Consider the following 18,590-nt stretch of genomic DNA (forward strand, 5'->3'; position numbering starts at 1 on the left):
GCCCACCACTCGTCTAAGTCTACATAATGCAGACACTATATGGCAGAGAGAGAAAGTGTATACTCGTAGTGTATTAGACCTTCTCAGCCTGTGACCAAAGTGGCCTTTTTTTTTCTACAATCCAGCATCTTTAAATCACAAGAGTGTTCCTGTCATGTGGGAGACCTGCTACGAGGGTCTGCAAACCATTTCGGGCCATAACCCATAATCCGCCCAAGCAATCTGTGAGCTGGAATATACTGTTCATTTAACCTCACATCCTGAGAGTATAGTGATCATGTTTTTAAGGTAACTTTCCCAGCGATATCGTTTCTGTTACATATTAGCAAAACCGCTGTATAGGTTCCCCACTAAGTAATGCAGCACTTAATAATGTCCATTTGTTCTAACAGCGTACATTACATTGATCGAAACCACCTTTGTGACATAAAGAGTGCTTACAGTGACCGACTGAACAGAGACTAGAACTCAAATGATCAGAAATAGGCTGTTTGAAGGGACCGCATTGTACACCACTAGTGCACCGTTTCCATCATTTAGATAACTTTCTATTAAGCTAAAACTTGAGCATGAACATCCAGAGCAATAAGAGGTTGGCCACTATATGAAATCGAATTGTTAAAGTTGAATAAGTATTTTATCATAATGTGATAATGGTCTTTCCTGTCTAACTTCTTACTCCCCGCCCTTAACTGAGCGCATTTTCTCCAGTTTGGCTTTACCCAAATCTAAAAGCTTCCTGCCTTTATAGCTTGCAGCCTATAGGCCAGTGTAAGGCCTCATTCAAAAGCTAAGACCAAAAAAACTGATCGTAGCTTTTTTGGCGCATTTTTTAAGCTTTCTGTCCATAGACATAATACTAATAGACTCCGCCTCCTCACTCCTCCACGTTTGCTATAATAACTAAGTTCGAGGGGGAAATCATGGACGATTTACAAACTCCTCCTTCCCTGCTGTGACGGAGCATGTTCCTAAAAAGGGCATAAGGGCAGGATCTTCACTATAGACTCTGCCCTCGAGTGACGTGTAGTTCGGTCGTAGCCGCGCCATTAGCTCTAATGCTAACGGCCTGTCAATCAAAGTCCGGCCATCATTAGTGTACGAGATTTCTAAAAAATGTTCTTAGGAAAGCCAGCCCGGTTTCTTTTATTGTAAGTAACCCAGCGTTGTCATAGGAGCAATATTGACCTGTAGAAAAAAAAATTGAAACCAGGCTTTACAGATGCTTAAAACGTGTGGAAAGTGCAACGCTAACTAACAGAAAACTAGCTTGTTTTGCCGCCCACATATGGAGCCGCTGCAGCAATGGCGGACAATGGCGGCCCCTAGCGTCGTGGTCTTAACGCAGTGCAACCAGCGACCATTGGTTCATATTTTTGTAGGGTGTTTTGTCATGTGTTTGGCCGCTTTTTCATCACTCTTTAGTCATGTGTTTTTGTCACTTTTTTCTTGTGTTGCTGTTGCTTTTCCAGCACGTTTTTGTCTGAGTTTTTTTTCCATGTTTTTGCTTTTAGATTTGGGTAATGCCAAACTGGGGAAAAGCAGAGGGTGCGAGCCAGGGTCCCAAGATGATTTGAAAATGAAAGGAAAAAAAGAAAAAATCCTACGTTTAGGAACTGATGTTGCCCAACTGACCTCCTATTGGTCAGCCTCCGTCATGCTCTGAGTGGGTAACAGGCAGACTTAACCAATCCCAGTGAGGTGTAAACTCTCAGAAGATGCAGATAACTTTAGATAGCTCTCACACAGATAAAATCCTCCTCAGACCCACAACCTCATCATTTCCAAGACCTTGACATCACCTGGACCCTCTTGTCAGCGGAGACTGACAGAAACATCAAACAGTGCGCCCTCATTACTCCTGGGTCAAAGCGGGGCTAAGTAGCCAATTGGCCGCATCGTGACGCTAAACTGACAAGCATTGGCCAGGCTGTGGCAGGGCAGCATGTTAAAGTCATTTAGACTCATCAGACTAAGTGGACACAGTTGAGTGAGAGGTCTCGAACCTCCTCACGTCTGCTTGTGGCTGGAGTCGTGCGCCAACAACGCTCAATTAAAGTAGGGGACGGAGGACATCATGAGGGTGATGCCTGTTCGACCTTTGTACAGTATATTATGTGTTGTCAGATAATACAAACACATTTAAATACATGTTTTCTGACCGTTTACTATCGCTCAATCATCAGCACAATACAAAATTCATATGATTGCTGTAGAAAGTGTTGGTCAAGTCTGGCTGTTTGTTGCCATTAAGTGGTAAATGCTCATTTGTCTATGTTTACTTGTGGGTTATTTTCAGAAACCTGGTCATTTAGCAAATATATATATATATATACAGTATAATTGTACAAACTGAGAGACAGTGAGAAAAAGGGGGATATAACACAAAACAAATGTGTCCAAATCCAAAATTTAACTGTGGTCATTCCCAGGACGCTGAGCCAAGGCATCACCACTTCAATTGGCCTGACTTTATGAATACAAGCTTCAAAACAGTATGTGGTCAATAATATTGTTTCTGAATTTCTCTCAGTGACCCCACAAGAGGTGAACCATTCTTAGTTCTCAAAAGTTATGACAAAGTAATCCATTTATTTACACAAAAACACACACACACACATTTGCGGCGACATCTCTGTGAGGTCGCTCATAGACGTATTGCCCAGATCCTAACCCTCTAACCCTAATCCTGATCCTAACCCTAACCTAAACCCAATTCTAACCCGAACCTTAAAACCACACCCTGACCCTAAAACAGTCAAAAACAGTCCTTTCACAAAGTGAGAACAGGCCAAAACTCTGGTCTAAAACTCGTGGAGGTCCTCACTCTGTTGCTCCCTGCGAGTACACACACATGCTTGTAATTCTATCTTAGTGAGCACACAGACATAATGTATTACCCAGACCCTAACCCTGAATCTTAAACCCCTAACCCTAACCTTAATCCTAACCCTATTTTAACCAAATTCTAACCCTAACCCTAAAACCACATCTTGACCATCAAACGGTCTTTCAAATAAGTGAGGACCACCCAAAATGTCCTCACTTTACAAAAATGTCCTCACTCTGTTGGTTAAAAACTCAAACTGGTCCTCACAATGTCGTAAGTACAAGAACAACCACAGGCACACACACACACACACACGCACACACACACTCAAATCAGCTGATTTAAATTGCCCTAATCTTGCACCGTGATGTGACCTGGATATGCCAATGTGGTCTAGAATAGCTAAACTGCTTTCAAAGTTCAAAAGAATAAAAAAGTTCAACTGAGTGGCATGTATTTTAGGAAATGGGAAGTCGGACAGTCACACGATCAGACGCAAGAACACGTAAAAGTGCGAATTGATGCCAGTCTGAACAATATTAACCTCATTTACACTTCCTCCTCTTCTGGCACCTTGACTCCTCCCCCTCCTCTTACTACTCTGTCCTGACCTATGTGCCACTGTCATCAAAATAAAATCACCTCCATCACTGTCCCATCAACCCTCTTTCTCTTTACAAGGCTTCTGCGAGAAAATACCCATAGAGGTAAGTCATTTCGATGTATCTTTACTATTACTTCATTTTGCCTTTTATTGATCGATCCTTCTTTGCCCATCTTGTGTTACATTACAGTGGCTTTGTCAGCGGAGATGTTGGCAGGTGGTGCATTAGTCCTGGGCACCATTCTCACAGCTTTACCAGGTAAGAAAGATGTCAATTTTAAATGCATTTTGTTTTATTCCCTTGATTTATTAGTTATTAATCTATATTCTTTCTTCTTTTCTTTTGGTTTTACTATTTCATGTTCTATTTTATGCTTTTTAAGGCACTTCTCTCATTTTATTTTACTATACTGTACTTTACAATTATAATTTGACTATATTTTACTATCTTTTTGAGGATTTTTGGAGAAATTATGACGGAATTATATATTTTTTTCATTCATTATTTATGTGTTGTTGTTTTTTTGCAGTTGTAAGTGTAATATTTTGGGAAATGCTGTTTATAAATTGCAATCAATATATATTAAATATGGAAATAGATACAGTTATACACTTCAAGAGACAAGACTATAAATATATAATATGTAGAAAATAAGTGCTCTAATTTCATACATTTGGGATGATCTATGAAATATGCAGGGAATATGATTTTAATAACGACATACTGTACATTTTGCACCTCCGGTAATCAGGTGCCCTTGCTTTACTCAGGTTATTTATAAGTATTGATTGTCTTTTGTGCAAGGTAGTCATCCGGACAGGCAGCCAGCCGCACACAGGGACACTGAAGCACTTTTAAACTCCACCTTATTATTTTATGTGCTGCTTTACGAGGTCTGATTTGAGGTTTGACATCTCGTACTCAGAGGACTATCGGAGAGGGAAACTTTTCTGTACTTGTTGGAAGTTCGATTTGGTACATTTTACTGTCAAGCCCTCATGACAGGCCTTTCCTAATCCTATGTTGAAGTGTGGAAATGAAAACTGGAGTGGCTTGGGTCATGACAATATTTTTCCTGTCAATAGCGTTATATTTTTGGGCTTAAATATCAGGCCGTATAAAAATGTCATGATTCACTTTCCTTTGGCCACAACCAAACTGTGAAATCAAATCCATGTTTTCAATAGAACGGAAAAGAGCTAACCATTTTTTATGCGGGCAAAACGTTTAGGAAATGCTTTGTTGTTATTCATAATTAAATATAGAAATGGAATTCATCATTAAATTTGTCGACTGACCAATATCTGACCCACAGGAATCCAGAGCGGGTGGAGTGTGACTTTTTCTAGAAAAGATATCTGTGTTTGGGCGGGGACTACAGTCACATTGCCCTGCCGCTTCGACTACCCATCAGGTACTTCCACGTGTTCTTGAAAGTGCTTTTGCTACTCCTCATCATCTTCTAATAACAAGTAGCAAAAGCATCTGTTCCTTTCTTTATTGAAGCTAATCCTATTCCTCTGCTTGTGGCTGTCTCAGGTCACACAGTGAGGAGAGTGATGTGGTTTCGAGTGTCGGCTCAAGCTCGAAGGGAGTTTGCTCATCACAGCGACCCAAACGAGATCAGCCTGTCGTATCGAGGACGGACACGGTACAAAAAAAATCTATACACCATTTTTGCAGCTTTTAAGATTCAATAATGTGATGCGCTCATATGGGGAAGTATTATAGCACTGATTAAAGGGGCTAGATGCAAGTTGACCATTTTATGCTCACTACTGCCACCTCAGGCCATATGTGTAACTGCACCTTCTATGTTAAGCTTGTGCATGACGGCAATTCGGACCCGAAGTGACACCTTTTTGAGTGACAGAGCAGGATTTTAGAGTCAGTTGTGGTGAACAGGTCTGGGCTCATTCTACACATTAGGACATGGCTGGAAAAATACATAATTTTAACATTTTTAAACTCCCTATAGTCCCTTTAAATTATGAATATTTTCAATAAAAATATCAAAAACTACCAATCCTTTACATAAGTGACAAGATCCAGTCATACACAATGTTTAACCTCATACCCCCACATCTCCAGTTGAGCTTTACCCAAATCTAAAAGCTTCTCAACTGGAGAGCAACTGTGTAATGCCTCATTTTAGATCTGGTTAAAGCCAAACTGGAGAAAATGTGCTCAGTTCAGGTGGGGGTTAAGAGGTTAATTTACTGCATCAAAAATCTGACTGAAGGATATCTTGTTTCTATATCAACATTAAAGAATACTGACTCTTACTGGATGACTCCACCTACCTTGCCCAGTGTGTGGCTGATTGGTCGGTGGACATAGGGGCTGATGGCACAGATTGGCAGCCTTGCTTCTGTCAGTGTACCCCAGGGCAGCTGGCACCACATTTGTAACTCACCACCACCAAGTATGTAGAGAAGGAATAAGGTAGTCAATGTTTAGTGCTTTGAGGAACTCATCAACTCCAGCTTGCAGAGAGATATATTCTAAGCCCTTATCATTATTATTATTATTCATTATTGCTCCAGGGGTAGGAGAATGTTGGGTATAATCTGAAACCCAGCCCATGTGTTTCAGCTACATTGGTGGTAGTTACTCCAGCTGCTCGGTTCAGATTCGCGGTGTAAAGTTGAGTGACGCGGGCGAGTATCACTTCAGGTTTGAGACAGACCAACCTCTGGGGAGATGGACGTCCCCCGACACCATCACTCTGGACGTCACAGGCAGGTTCACATTTAATGTTTCGCTCAAAACGTCACCGCATGTTACGACAGCTGTGTTCAGTTCTCATTCTCTAATGCTCTGTGTGTGTCAGACCTGCAAGTCCAGGTGCATCCAGCACGGACCAGGAACATGTTCGGCTTCGGGGAGACGGTGTTTGTCGGCTGTCAGGCCACGGGGTGTGCTGCTCCAGGACGAAGCCTTGCTCTGTACAGGTGAGTGTGCAAAAAAAGATCAGGTTAGTTTGAGTAGTTCTTGGGTAGCTCTGTAAACAAAAATGGAAAAGGGAGGTTCATATAAAACTTATCTCACCCCACAAGGCACTCATAGCATTTTGCATCAAGGAACAATCCCCATTTCACACTCAACATAATGTACATTCAGAAAGGTTTGCACCACTTAAGGCTTGATAGCTGTCTTGAAGAATGCAATAAACGATATTATTGTGTTATATTCCTTAAACACTTCAACCATTAAATTTAAGTTAGTAAGTTAAGTGAGCAAATAGCAAAAAGTACAGACCAAACCAACGCAAAAATGGGACCAAATTGGAAACATTTTAACTAACACCGAGCTTAAGTTACTGTGCATTTTTTTTGCTCTAGGCTGTTTTAGTGCTAATCCTAGCTTGATGAAAGTCCTTAGTGATTTTGTAACATCATAACTTCAGCATGGATGTTGTGTCGCCTATGATTGTGATAACAATAATTTGGCGACATATTGTGCATTGTCTAGCTTCATGCAAACACAAAGCTGGTGTCTTGGCCACAGGCACATCGGCAGTTACATTGCCAGTAGTTAGGATTAAACCTCTAGCCTAGTTGGACAGCTTGAGTAATGGGGCTCCCTCTTTGTGGAACAAAAGCTTTGTATATATAAATCACAACTTATATTTTTTTCTATCAGGAATGGGCTCAACCTGGGCTCCTATGAGAAATGGATGATTATCAACAGATTCGACAAGCCTCACAGTGGGGCGTACACATGTCGACCTATCCCACCACAGAATGTCCAGTCTTCGCCAGTCTCCTTAGATTTGGGATGTCAGTAATCTGTTAATTCAACATTTTATTTCTATTATGTGACCACATTAATGATCTAAATGTTCCCTGGTAAAATGGTGTTCTTAGATGGTCCACGCTTCACAACGATATCAATGTACCCGATGGGGGAGTTGATGGAGGGCATGTCTGTCACCCTGACCTGCAGCAGTGATGCCGCCCCTCCTGTGGAGAGCTTTGCTTGGTTCAAAGGTACAGATCAAATAGCATGAAATGTTATTAAATATTATATAACAAATGATTAATTTGTATTTCCATTAGACATGGACAGTGGCAGTATCCCAGACAGTTTCAGACCCCAGCTTCACCTGCTCAGTCTAAAATACACAGACAGAGGAGAGTATTTCTGTGTGGCCCGTAATTCACTGGGGACTGATCGGTCAAGACCACTCCTGCTCAATGTCACATGTGAGTTAGACACATGAAATAATCTACTGCTATCATAATGGGGCCTGTTTTCTTAATGTTTACAAGGGGACGAGCATTTGCACAGACTCAAAAGTACAGTCCAGTTTTACTGCCACTGTGTTCTGATACTTTGTAATGCACTTAGTCACTGATTAGAAATATAATTTACCACATCACGGGATGCTCCAGTGTAAGATGGTCACCATTTTCTGAAAAACAGGTTTTGGTTTGTTTTGTTTTCATGATGCACATTTTATTAATTTATAATTTAGAGCTTTCATAGACTCATTTTAATCTCACAAAGAAATAATCTATTTATTATTATTTTTTAACACTTACACTGTTCCAGTAAAAGCTAGGTTTATAAACTTCAATGCACTACTTTACTTACCATGTGCAAAACAAGTGAACAAGTGAAGCTAACATTAGCTAACTCTAGCTAAACATCAACATAACCTCGCGGTTAGTAGAAAATTCATTATTGTGTATTTCGAAACAATAAAACAAATAACAACAGCAAAATAATAGCATAATAATAGTATAGAATACTAAAATACTAGAATAGTTTTTCTATTTTTCCATGTCTTTTCCCATTTCTGACCTTAATGTTTCTAGTTCCTCCCAAGAACACACGTGTGGTGGTGACTCCTTCACGGGACATCAGAGAGGGGTCATATGTGAATCTCAACTGCAACAGCCAAGCCAACCCCCCGGCCAGCAGGTAGGAGTGTTTTTTTTTTTGCATTTTTATTTAGGCCTATCTTTTATTACTTTATTTTTGACACAGAAACATACTAGAAATCAAAGTAAAATCTAACCCTAACCATTGATCTTCATCTATCAATAGATTCACATGGTACCGGATCCATGGAGACCAGGCCTTGGTTCAGGGAACAGTTCAAAACCTGACTTTCCCTTCAGTCCGTGCTCATAATGGGGGACAGTACTACTGCACAGCATGGAACCCCTTTGGATACCAGACCTCCCTTTTCTTCACACTCACCATTCTCTGTGAGTATAGAGCGCTTACAAAGCCTCAAAAGGAGATTACAAAGTTGTTACGTTTTAATGAGAAACCCTAATCTTTGGCTGTTGTTTTTCAGATCCGCCCAAAAACACCTCGGTTTGGGCCCGTCCCTCAAGTGTGGTGGATGCTGGTCGACCCTTGACCTTAACCTGCAGCAGCCAGGCCAATCCAGCAGTGGACAATTTCACCTGGCATCGCTTACCTCTTGAAGGAAGCTCTGGACAATGTGAGTTTGAAAGATAAAGGGTGTCTGTACTATTCTTCTTATAAAAGACCGGTTGTTTGAACATTTTGAAACCAAGTCTAATGGGATTATATCAGGTTTAATCCTGGGCTGAAGCAAAGTCTAAAAAAGGGCTAATCCAGGTCTAAAATCATTATTACGCATGGTTTGTTTATTTGGTTGGGACAGTGATTATTATTGGACATGCGTGAGACGGAGCCAGGACAAAAAACATGATTAGCATTGTCTAAATTAAACAAAGACTAGAATTGCAGAGGAGTGAGTATCGTGTGAAGCAGCCCGAGTAAACACTGTAATAGAAAACTCTCAACACATGTCCCTCAAATTGACACACGTCTGCTTCCATTTTGGCAACGGTAAAATAATAGTTACATACATACTTTCCCCTTGCACGTCACCACAGTCAATTATTTTTATGGACGCCGGCTCTTTGATAAACAACATCCCTACGATATCTTCTCCAGTTCACTAATAGTAATGATTGTCTAGTAGTTTCTTCAATTCAAAAGTTATAGTAAAGCACTGAAAAAAGCTTAGAAGTACTTGCATTTTATCTTTTAAAATGAAAACGATGAGCCTTTATTTAGCATATATTCCCGAGCAAAACATAGCATTTGACCTCAATTGTATTCTCATGCAACATGAAACAGTAAAGCTTGTTTGTCTCCATCGGTGCAGCATGGGGCATCCGGTCAGGCCCTACCTTCACCTTCTCTGAGGTCGGTCCTGAAGCGAGCGGGCGGTACTACTGCGAAGCCAGAAATAGAATCGGAGCCCACAGCTCTCCTGTCCTCACCGTGAGAGTCAGAGGTGATCAACAAGACACTGCTCTGTTTGGGCTTCAGCAAAAACACAGAATTAGCCTTGTAATTAGGTGTTGAGGTTCCCCTTTAAAGTCATAAAGCATTTGGGTGTTGACGGTAATGGAGGAGATGAGGTGTTGCTGTGAAGTTTTGTAAAATGACTTCATATTCAGCTGCTTTTGGTTTTTGGTGAAAAATGCGTCGTTCTTAGCCTTCTGTATCGCAACCTTTTTTTATTTTCTTTGAAAGCTGTCTAATAAGCTGATATGTATTTGGCCAGTGGTGCATAACATGAATCCCAGCACCTGTCCCCAAATACGTCATAATCAGTGCTAGAGCAGCCTCCAGTATTTCAATCTTAGTGATTTAATTTTAAAACTTTTTGACTTTCAAATGAGGAATTGCATGTTCATGATGAAACTTGAGCTTGTGTCCTCATACACAACTGAAGGCAACCCACGTTCACTTGCAGTTGTCTTTTTAAAACCACTGATAGCACATCATACAGACACTACCTTAACTAAAAGCAAAAGAAAAAGTCACTTATTACTTAAACACCCCCGCCTTACCCAAGCACATTTTCTCCAGTTAGGTTTTACCCAAATCTAAAAGCTTCCTGACCTTTGAGCTTACAGCCTATAGGCCAGTGTGACAACTCACAAGACCTACAAAACATTTTTGTTGCATCATCACCGCCTTTTTGTCGCATTGTTTTAAGCATTTCCGTTGTGGTTTCGTAGTTTTTTTTTAGTCATGTTTTGGCCACTTTTTCATCGCACTTTTGTCACCTTTTTGACACTCTTTCCTGGCTTTCTGGCTGTTGATTTTTTGTTGCTTTTTCATCATATTTTTGTTGTGTGTTTGATGCTTTTTTCTTGTGTTACTGTTGCTTTTCTAGGACATTTTTGTCGCTTGTTTGCCCTGTTCTTGTCACATTTCAGAAGAGTTTTTGTCATTATTTTTTGTTGCGTTTCCATCGCTTTTTTTGGTCACTTTTTCATCTAATTTTGGTCATGTTTTTGTCGTTCTTTTGCTACTTTTTTGCTTTTAGATTTGGGTAATGCCAAACTGGAGAAAACGCGCTTGGTTAAAGGGACTATACGGGGTTTAAAAATATGAAAATTAAGTATTTTCCTCCCTCTACATGTTCCAGCCATGTCCTACTGTGTAGAATGAGCTCAGACCTATTCAGCACAACTGCCTCTAAAATCACCGTAATAAATCCTTTTCGTAGTCCCTCTGGGGGTAATACAAGTGTTAATGGGATGATTGGGGGGTCTTTCATCTCCCCCCGGTGTCTCTGGCCAGAAAACCATACTTGCAACTTGATTGCCACCGGGTCAGAGCCACCAATGCAAACTAATGGAATCAGAAAGAAGAGCCTATCAGGCTAACGGGCAAAGCTAACTGCGGGCCAGCGCCTCTTAAACAGTATTTACTGCCAAGTTTGAGTGAAAACAATTATCTCCATTGTGTAACTGGATATACAATATATACACTTATGGCATCTAGGGGCATGAGTTACTTAGTACTACTTTAATATAGAACCTGCAATTACGCGTAAGATCTGAGGTGGCAGTAGTGAGTATAAAATGACATTGCATCTAATCCCTTTAAGGGGTTAAATATTGCTTAGATCAGTCTGACAAAACACAGTTAAAGAGTTGAAATGATTTTCTTTAGTATCACAAGAAATACACACGATCAAACTCCTGGCACAACATTTAGTACTTAAACTAATACAATGATTTGAATGTGTCGACTCTTTACTGAAGATATTGGTAAAAAAAAACAATTTTCCAAATATGATTAAACTTTTATGTGGAAATAAATGCATCACTCCTCAATGCCCACCTCTGGCATGGATGATAAGTAACAGGTGACGAAATCTTTCTGTCACTTTGAAGTAAAATTTCTGGTCATCGTTGTGAAAATGTCTTTATGATTACAGAGTGTTTTTTCAATGAGTCATGGTGCGTCACATTAAACCTCTGAATATGAGGGGGGAGAGCGGGAGGTGATGAGGTGTTGTGGAAAACTGCTATTTGAGTCTAGACAGCTAAAGAAGTGGACTTAAGTTTGGAAATCACAAGTGGAAACACAAGTATCAAGTCTAGACACCAGCGACAGGATGTGCCATTTTTCACTTTCTCTGTTACTATTAATGTATCTGTGATATTTCTATTCTTTCCTTATTGCTCAATTTCCTCTTCAGTCATGCTCATAACCTTTCTTATTTGGCGTGTCCAGGCCGACTTAAGGTCATTGCCCTGGCGTCAGCCGTGGGTGTGTCTGCGGGACTCATCACTCTGACTGTAGCCGTCATGATAAGGTAAAAAGAAGCTCATACTAATGCACTGGTTCTCAACTGGAGAGTCGGGACCCAAAAGTGTGTCAGTGGATCGCGGGTCTTTGCCAAATATCGCTGTGGATGAATTGTTTTGATGCTTTTGTTTGCCTTATGATCAAAGCTCAAATCAACAGAACTTGGTGTTGAAATCTGACAGTTTAGATGTACTTGCAAACATGATTTTAGGCCTACACTGTCTGAGAACCACTGCACAAATACACACATTTTACACTCATTATTTTGCACTGTTTTGAAGCCTAATTTAGTATTGTTGTTTTGTCAGTAAAAACATGCACAGAGTGGACATGGAGTCTGAAGAGGCTCCGACAAAGGTATGAGCATTTTCCCATTAATACATATATATAACCTCTTAACCTTTCTCCAGGTCAGCATTACCCAAATCTAAAAGGCCAGAGTAACGCCTCATTTGAAAGCTAAGACCTAAAAAACTCATCTAAACAGATCTTTTTCCTCATGTTGTTGTCACTTTATTGACATTTTTAATTTCATTACATTTTTCGCTTCTTGTCACTTTTCTGTCACTCTTCTGTTGCGTTTTCATCACATTTTTATGTCACGTTTTGTCCCCTTTCTATTGCTCCTTTGTGGCTTTTTTATCACTTTGTCGTCACTCTTTTGTTGCATTTTCATCTTTGTTTTTGTCTCTTTTTTTTGCTATTTTGACACCTTTTTTAAGAAGCTTTTAGATTTGGGTAAAGCCAAACTTGAGAAAATGTGCTCTGTTCAGGTGGGGGTTAAGAGATTAAACTTATTACCTTTTGCCTAAATGTATAATCCTATTTGGGGTAGTTAATTAATCTTAGAGCAGTGCTTCTTAACTGGAAGTCAGGACGCAGAAGTGGGTTGCAGGACCATTTATTGAAGGCCTTGGACAGTCGATAAATTGTTTTTGATCAGCATTACTTGATTCAAAAGAATTATTTATTATATCAGGGCCTGGCTTTGTATTTGATTCGTGGCTCATCACGTTAACTCTAAACTCTCGCTCTTACCTCTTCTCTGTTTTATCTTCGTGAGTACAGCGCCCCTCATTGACAGAAGACACCATGTTTTCCGAGTTATCCCAACAACCGATGAGAAGAGGCAGAATGGACAGCATCATGGTGTGTCAACAAGTCAACAAGTAGAAATGCCCTTTAGTTTTATTGTATCATTTGAGTTATTGTGCGGATATGCTTGTGTCAAAGGAAGAACCAGAGGATCTGAGTGACTGTTCACACCCGGACATTGTCCCTCTGAAAGACGCTCTGCCGATCCCTGTAGACGTCCCCAGCTGTTCATCAGATTACATCAAAGTGCATTACTCAAAAGCATCCAGGTCTGTGGATCTAAGTAACGCACTTCTCATATCCGTCACATTGTCCCTGCGTGATCTGTGCTGCTGTTTTATACCCACAGTGACAGCATTTTATTTTACTGCTTGTATTGCCCTTTCACCTCTTACATCTTTTTACATTGTTCTCCTGTCAGCACAGCCTTTTTCATCAGTTCCTCTTTCCACTGTTTCCACTCATTTCAATTATTCCCTTTCTCTCTGTTTTACTTCGTCCTCTTTGTGATCTGTAACACCCTCTGTCCTGTTTATGAGCGGACAGTAAATCTTTTCTCAGTTATGATTTCTGGGTAAAATGGGATCAACTTTAAGCCCCTTGATCTGAGTCAGATGTCCACACCCAGGCTCATATGATTTCCCTTTGTCGCTTTAGCGCTGAACAGGTGCACTTCACCAACATGCCTCTAGGTGGAGACAGGAAACCAAAACCCTGTACCAACGTTGTTTACTCTTCACTGCCTCAGCATCTACTGACTGCCTCTCACTACAGGTAAGAAAACCCTTTGAGTTATTATCGTCATATATCACTACATTTATTTAACACTAGTTTTGATTTCCTCAGGTGTCTGGAATGAACTCGAGGGGCGACAATTCTCTCAAAACGATCTACAGGAATTTACAGGATCTGGTTCTTCAGACTTCAGATTGATCACAATACAACTACGCCGAACAGAACATTAGTCTAAATGAAGACTTTGAACTGTGTGTCGGTCCTGATGATATGTCCACTGAACTTAATAAAATACTATACGCAACAGGAAATGGTCTTTTGCTCAAACGTCACGGATCCTTTAAAATGTCGTCACATAAATGCAACATGCCGAGGCTGACCAAGACCCCACTCTGCCACTGCCTCTAAAAGAAACATAAAGTCCTTAACACTTTGTCCCTGATGATTTTGGTTGTGAATGAGGAAACTATTAGTGTCTCTGATTTTTAAATAGTGAAAACATTTTATAACACATAGACATAAAAGAAGTTGAGCTTTGTGGCCTTTTTTATTATAAGGTGTGGCAGTGGCCTAATTTTTTATCTTTAGCTATAAATAACACCATATAATCAGTACCTGACCCGTTTAATCTCACACAACAAACCTTGTAGAGTTGCGGATAATAATAATATTGATTTTACATAATGGACAATCTGAATCTGAAAAGAAGAAGTAGTGAGTTGTGACCACAACCCCATATTTGCATTTGTACATTTTGTGTTTGGGAAATAACCTCAGCAGTGGGGAGGATGAAGAAACTAACTTCTCCTTTTCAAATGACAGACAATGGATTTAGTCTGTGGTCTTTTTAATATGTCTTGACAGCGCCATTCAGTGAGTACTAACTTAGTATTAACAAATAACTGAGAACTTAGCAGGGCTTTTATTGTTGCTGTGAAATAGTTAAAAAAAATATGTGGCATCTTCTTGTTATTGTGCTGGTCATTTTCCCAGGTAAGAAACCTTTGTAAAAGTTGATTGTGAAGGCATCAACAAGGATTTAAATATAATCAAACTTTTCAGGTGTCTGTGGAGGCTGGAGTGTGACCATTAAGGACCAATGTTTTCTGAGAGGCACATCTGCTGTGATTCAGTGCTCTTACGACTATCCATCTTGGCAATCAGTCAAAAAAGTTGCATGGTTCAAATATTCTAGTGACTTGTCTCTGCAGGTTTTAACCTCTTATCCTTTTCAATTTGTTGGTGATAAGAGCCATAACTGCAATCTAAGGATTAGTAACATCCATCACACAGATGCAGGATGGTACAAATTTAGATTTGAAACCAATTGGGACAAATGGATAAGCAAATGGCCGGCCGCTATATCTGTAAGAGGTATGATATGAAGTGAATTTAGACTTCTCTCTTTATAGTTCTTTTTGTCATAATCTATGATAATATTTTATGCTATTTTATGCTTTTTAGATGTAATTGCATCTGTTCAGCCAGCCACCGTGACAGAAGGAGAGGTCGTGACACTGACTTGCCGTTCAGGCTGCAATACACAAACAAACATTCAGTCTGTCTGGTTCAGAGAAGGACAATCAGTGAGAAACTTTCAGTTCAGAGCAAGTAAAGAAGATGCTGGGAGTTACACTTGTGCCCTGTCGGGACAGGAACACGTCCGATCAGGTGCTGTGTCTCTAAACGTTCAGTGTAAGTTCATGCAGATTAAACATATTTCATTGTAGATTGACTTCTAGTTGATAATATCCTGTGTGTGTTTTTAGATGCTCCTAAGAACGTCATGTTGTCGACGAGTCCGTCAGACGACATCATGCTGGGGAGCACAGTGATCTTTTCCTGCAGCTGTAGGGCCAACCCCCCTGTGGCACACAGTGGCTACAGCCTGTTTAAAGATGGACATTTTATCAGTGATGGACCAAACCACATCATCTCTGAGGTCCAGCTTAGTGACAGTGGACTGTACTATTGTCAGGCTGGGAATGACATCACTTGGACAGGCAGCAGGCTTTTTCAGTCCTCTACAACTCGTGTAAATGTCCAATGTAAGTATGAATATCATGTGCAAACAACTGAACAAGAATTATATTTCTATATGGCAAAATATCAATATGGCAAACTGTGTAGCTCAGGCTGAATGCTTGGCAGTATCCTTTCATTTGTGTGTTTCAAATGCAAAAGAACTGTGAATTAAACTACAAGAAAAGTCAATATTACTATGAAAGAAATACATCTTCACCCAATCATGGCCAACAGTCCAATGCGGGGACTTTATAAACATTCTCAATTTGTTATGTTTTCCAGACGCCCCAATGAACGTTTCCATCTTGGTGGATTCAGCTGAAGTCACTGAAGGCAGCGATGTGAACATGACATGCCACAGTTCTGGAAACCCGCCAGCCTTTGGTTACACATGGTACAGAATCGACTCGGCCTCCTCCTCTGTGGTCCTGTTGGACACTGGGCCGGTCCTGTTTCTGTCCCCCGTGGAGGCGTCCCACTCAGGACAGTACATGTGCCACACATGGAACAAGCACGGAGAAGACAACTCCACTATGCTGCTGCTGTCGGTGCAGACCAAACACTGTATGTAGCACAGTGTCTCTGAAACTAAATATCTGATCTCACTCAGGGGCTCCCACACATCATAGAGACCCACATATCAATGCAGACAGCTGGACACCCCCACAGCAACATGTAATCAGAGCTTGCACTAATCTCAAGGGTCAACACATTTAAAATCTGCATATCAGTAATAACACACATACATTTTAGCTGCAGTTGTTCTAGGCAAGGCAAGTTTATTTGTAGAGCACAATTCATACACAAGGCAATTCAAAGTGCTTCACAGTTGCATAAAATTACAAGAAAACAGATCAAAATCAATAAAACATCAACATAAAGTTAATCAATCACAGTGAAAGGCAAGAGTGCAGATAAAATACTTTCAGTTGTCAAATGCACGAGTAAAAAGAACTGTTTTCAGCCTGGATTTGAACATTGTCAGAGTTGAGGCCTGTCTCACATCCTCATGAAGACAGTTCCAGATTTTAGCTGCATGAAACTGAAACGCAGCCTCACCGTGTTTATTATTGACTCTGGGAACCACCAGGAGACCCCTCCCTGAAGTTCTAAGGGCCCGAGATGGTTCATACGGCTGTAACATGTCAGAGATGTACTTCTGCGCTAAACCATGAAGAGACTTGTACACGAACAGAGATGTTTTAATTATATTCTCTGAGCGACAGGAAGCCAGTGCAGAGACCAGAGCACTGGACTAATATGTCATTAGACTATATTCTATGTCATTTGCTGAATTGCATTTTTAAATTATAAAATACATTATACTCTTCTCATCTGAAGCTTCTTGACACTGTTATCTGTTCTTAGCAGCCACATGGATCCCCATCTTGACAGGAATCGGAGTGTCCCTTTTGATCGCACTTGCGCTCATGCTCCTGTTGTACTGGTGAGTCACACTTCAGATTCAGAAAAATGTATTTGTTCCCAGGAGGTTTTAAGAATAAAAACAGACAAATCAACAACATGTCAATCAACAACCAAGCAAGAACATAGCACCGGCAGTCATGTGTGTTCAGATGAATGTCCTTTGTGCGACTGTATTTGATTATTTTGTACTTTTACTTTTGTGATGAAACAAAGGCATCTACTCTCTAAGATAAAACTCATTGTCGCTTTACAGGAAGAAGCAGATAAGGCGCCCAGACAAAGTGAGCTCTGCACAGGTCACTGCACTTTTACACAGGAAAACAAGACAGTATTTAAAATGTTTTTCAGGGCTTTGACTAAGACTGAAAAAAACCCTAAGAATACTACAATTACTCCAACCACTTCTACTGCTACAATAGTAAATATCTAATGTCCCACATCGACAGACAACTGAGCGTGATGAAAGAGACTCTGTGGCTGCTGAGACTGACCACATTTACGCCAACGCACACGTGTTTCAGAAATATCCCACCAATGAAGACGCAGATGCATATGTAAGTTATTTATTACGTATTTAATATTTTCAACAGTCCAGACTTTTTATTTGTATTTTCTTCTTTTCAGAACTCATTACCCGAAGAGGTATTTTACACAACAGTGACGATAAAACCCAAAAAGCCAAGTCGGGAAAGTCCAAAACAGTAAGTTTCTTAATGACACATGTTTTTTCTATTTCAAGACACAGATTTGAAAGTAACACAACTTCTGTCCTCTCGTCTTAGAACAATTTCCCCAGAGAAGAATGACACTGTGATCTATGCCACTATTGCCAAATCCAGTTAAGAAACAGTCTGTGTCCACCACAGTATTCATCAACCTGTGTGTACAGCATTCCCGGCAGAAACGTCCTGAGTTTAACTGTAAAACTAAGATTTAAATACGTTTTGTACATTTAATATTTTTAATTATTTACTTATTATTTTTTTGGTGCTTAATTTGCAATGTAATTTATCTGAGCAATAAAATTAACAAAATATCTCTGTGGATTGAAATCAGATTGGTAAGAAATGACAACGATCATTATAACAAACGCCTTTAATTAATAAAATTTACAGATCTGTATTTTACACTTGGTATGCACAATCTTATAACGGTTTGTTTGGAAACAAGAGGCATTACTGACGTCTCTGTTATTCAAAGAAGTGCTCTCTGTAAATCAATTAATTTCCTTACATTAACAAGACACAAACTGATATTTACAAAAC

At 40.1% G+C, this 18,590-nt stretch overlaps 2 protein-coding genes across 3 annotated transcripts; both read left to right on the forward strand.

The window, feature by feature from the left end:
- The first annotated feature begins 3,398 nt into the window (after window positions 1-3,398).
- On the forward strand, window positions 3,399-14,101 carry LOC306966992 (B-cell receptor CD22). The gene is made up of 19 exons (XM_079561853.1): window positions 3,399-3,537; window positions 3,625-3,693; window positions 4,751-4,849; window positions 4,975-5,086; window positions 6,031-6,176; window positions 6,269-6,389; window positions 7,081-7,217; window positions 7,305-7,427; window positions 7,497-7,643; window positions 8,259-8,364; window positions 8,491-8,654; window positions 8,747-8,896; window positions 9,593-9,724; window positions 11,968-12,049; window positions 12,351-12,399; window positions 13,111-13,191; window positions 13,276-13,406; window positions 13,795-13,911; window positions 13,984-14,101. The coding sequence occupies exons 1-19, from the start codon at window positions 3,444-3,446 to the stop codon at window positions 13,994-13,996; spliced, it is 2,073 nt and encodes a 690-aa protein (XP_079417979.1). The 5' UTR covers window positions 3,399-3,443; the 3' UTR covers window positions 13,997-14,101.
- A 723-nt stretch (window positions 14,102-14,824) lies between these two features.
- On the forward strand, window positions 14,825-18,184 carry LOC306966374 (B-cell receptor CD22-like). 2 transcript variants are annotated; one of them, XM_079561121.1, is made up of 10 exons: window positions 14,825-14,865; window positions 14,935-15,246; window positions 15,337-15,567; window positions 15,642-15,920; window positions 16,180-16,461; window positions 17,266-17,344; window positions 17,579-17,606; window positions 17,772-17,879; window positions 17,950-18,026; window positions 18,108-18,184. In XM_079561121.1, the coding sequence occupies exons 1-10, from the start codon at window positions 14,826-14,828 to the stop codon at window positions 18,166-18,168; spliced, it is 1,497 nt and encodes a 498-aa protein (XP_079417247.1). In that variant the 5' UTR covers window position 14,825; the 3' UTR covers window positions 18,169-18,184. The 2 variants fall into 2 exon arrangements, with proteins under 2 accessions (XP_079417247.1, XP_079417248.1); XM_079561122.1 differs by having other exon boundaries at window positions 17,269-17,344.
- The last annotated feature ends 406 nt before the right edge of the window (window positions 18,185-18,590 follow it).

The sequence above is a fragment of the Gobius niger genome, assembly GCF_951799975.1.
Source record: "Gobius niger genome assembly, chromosome: 8".
In the NCBI taxonomy this organism is placed as follows: Eukaryota; Metazoa; Chordata; class Actinopteri; order Gobiiformes; family Gobiidae; genus Gobius; species Gobius niger.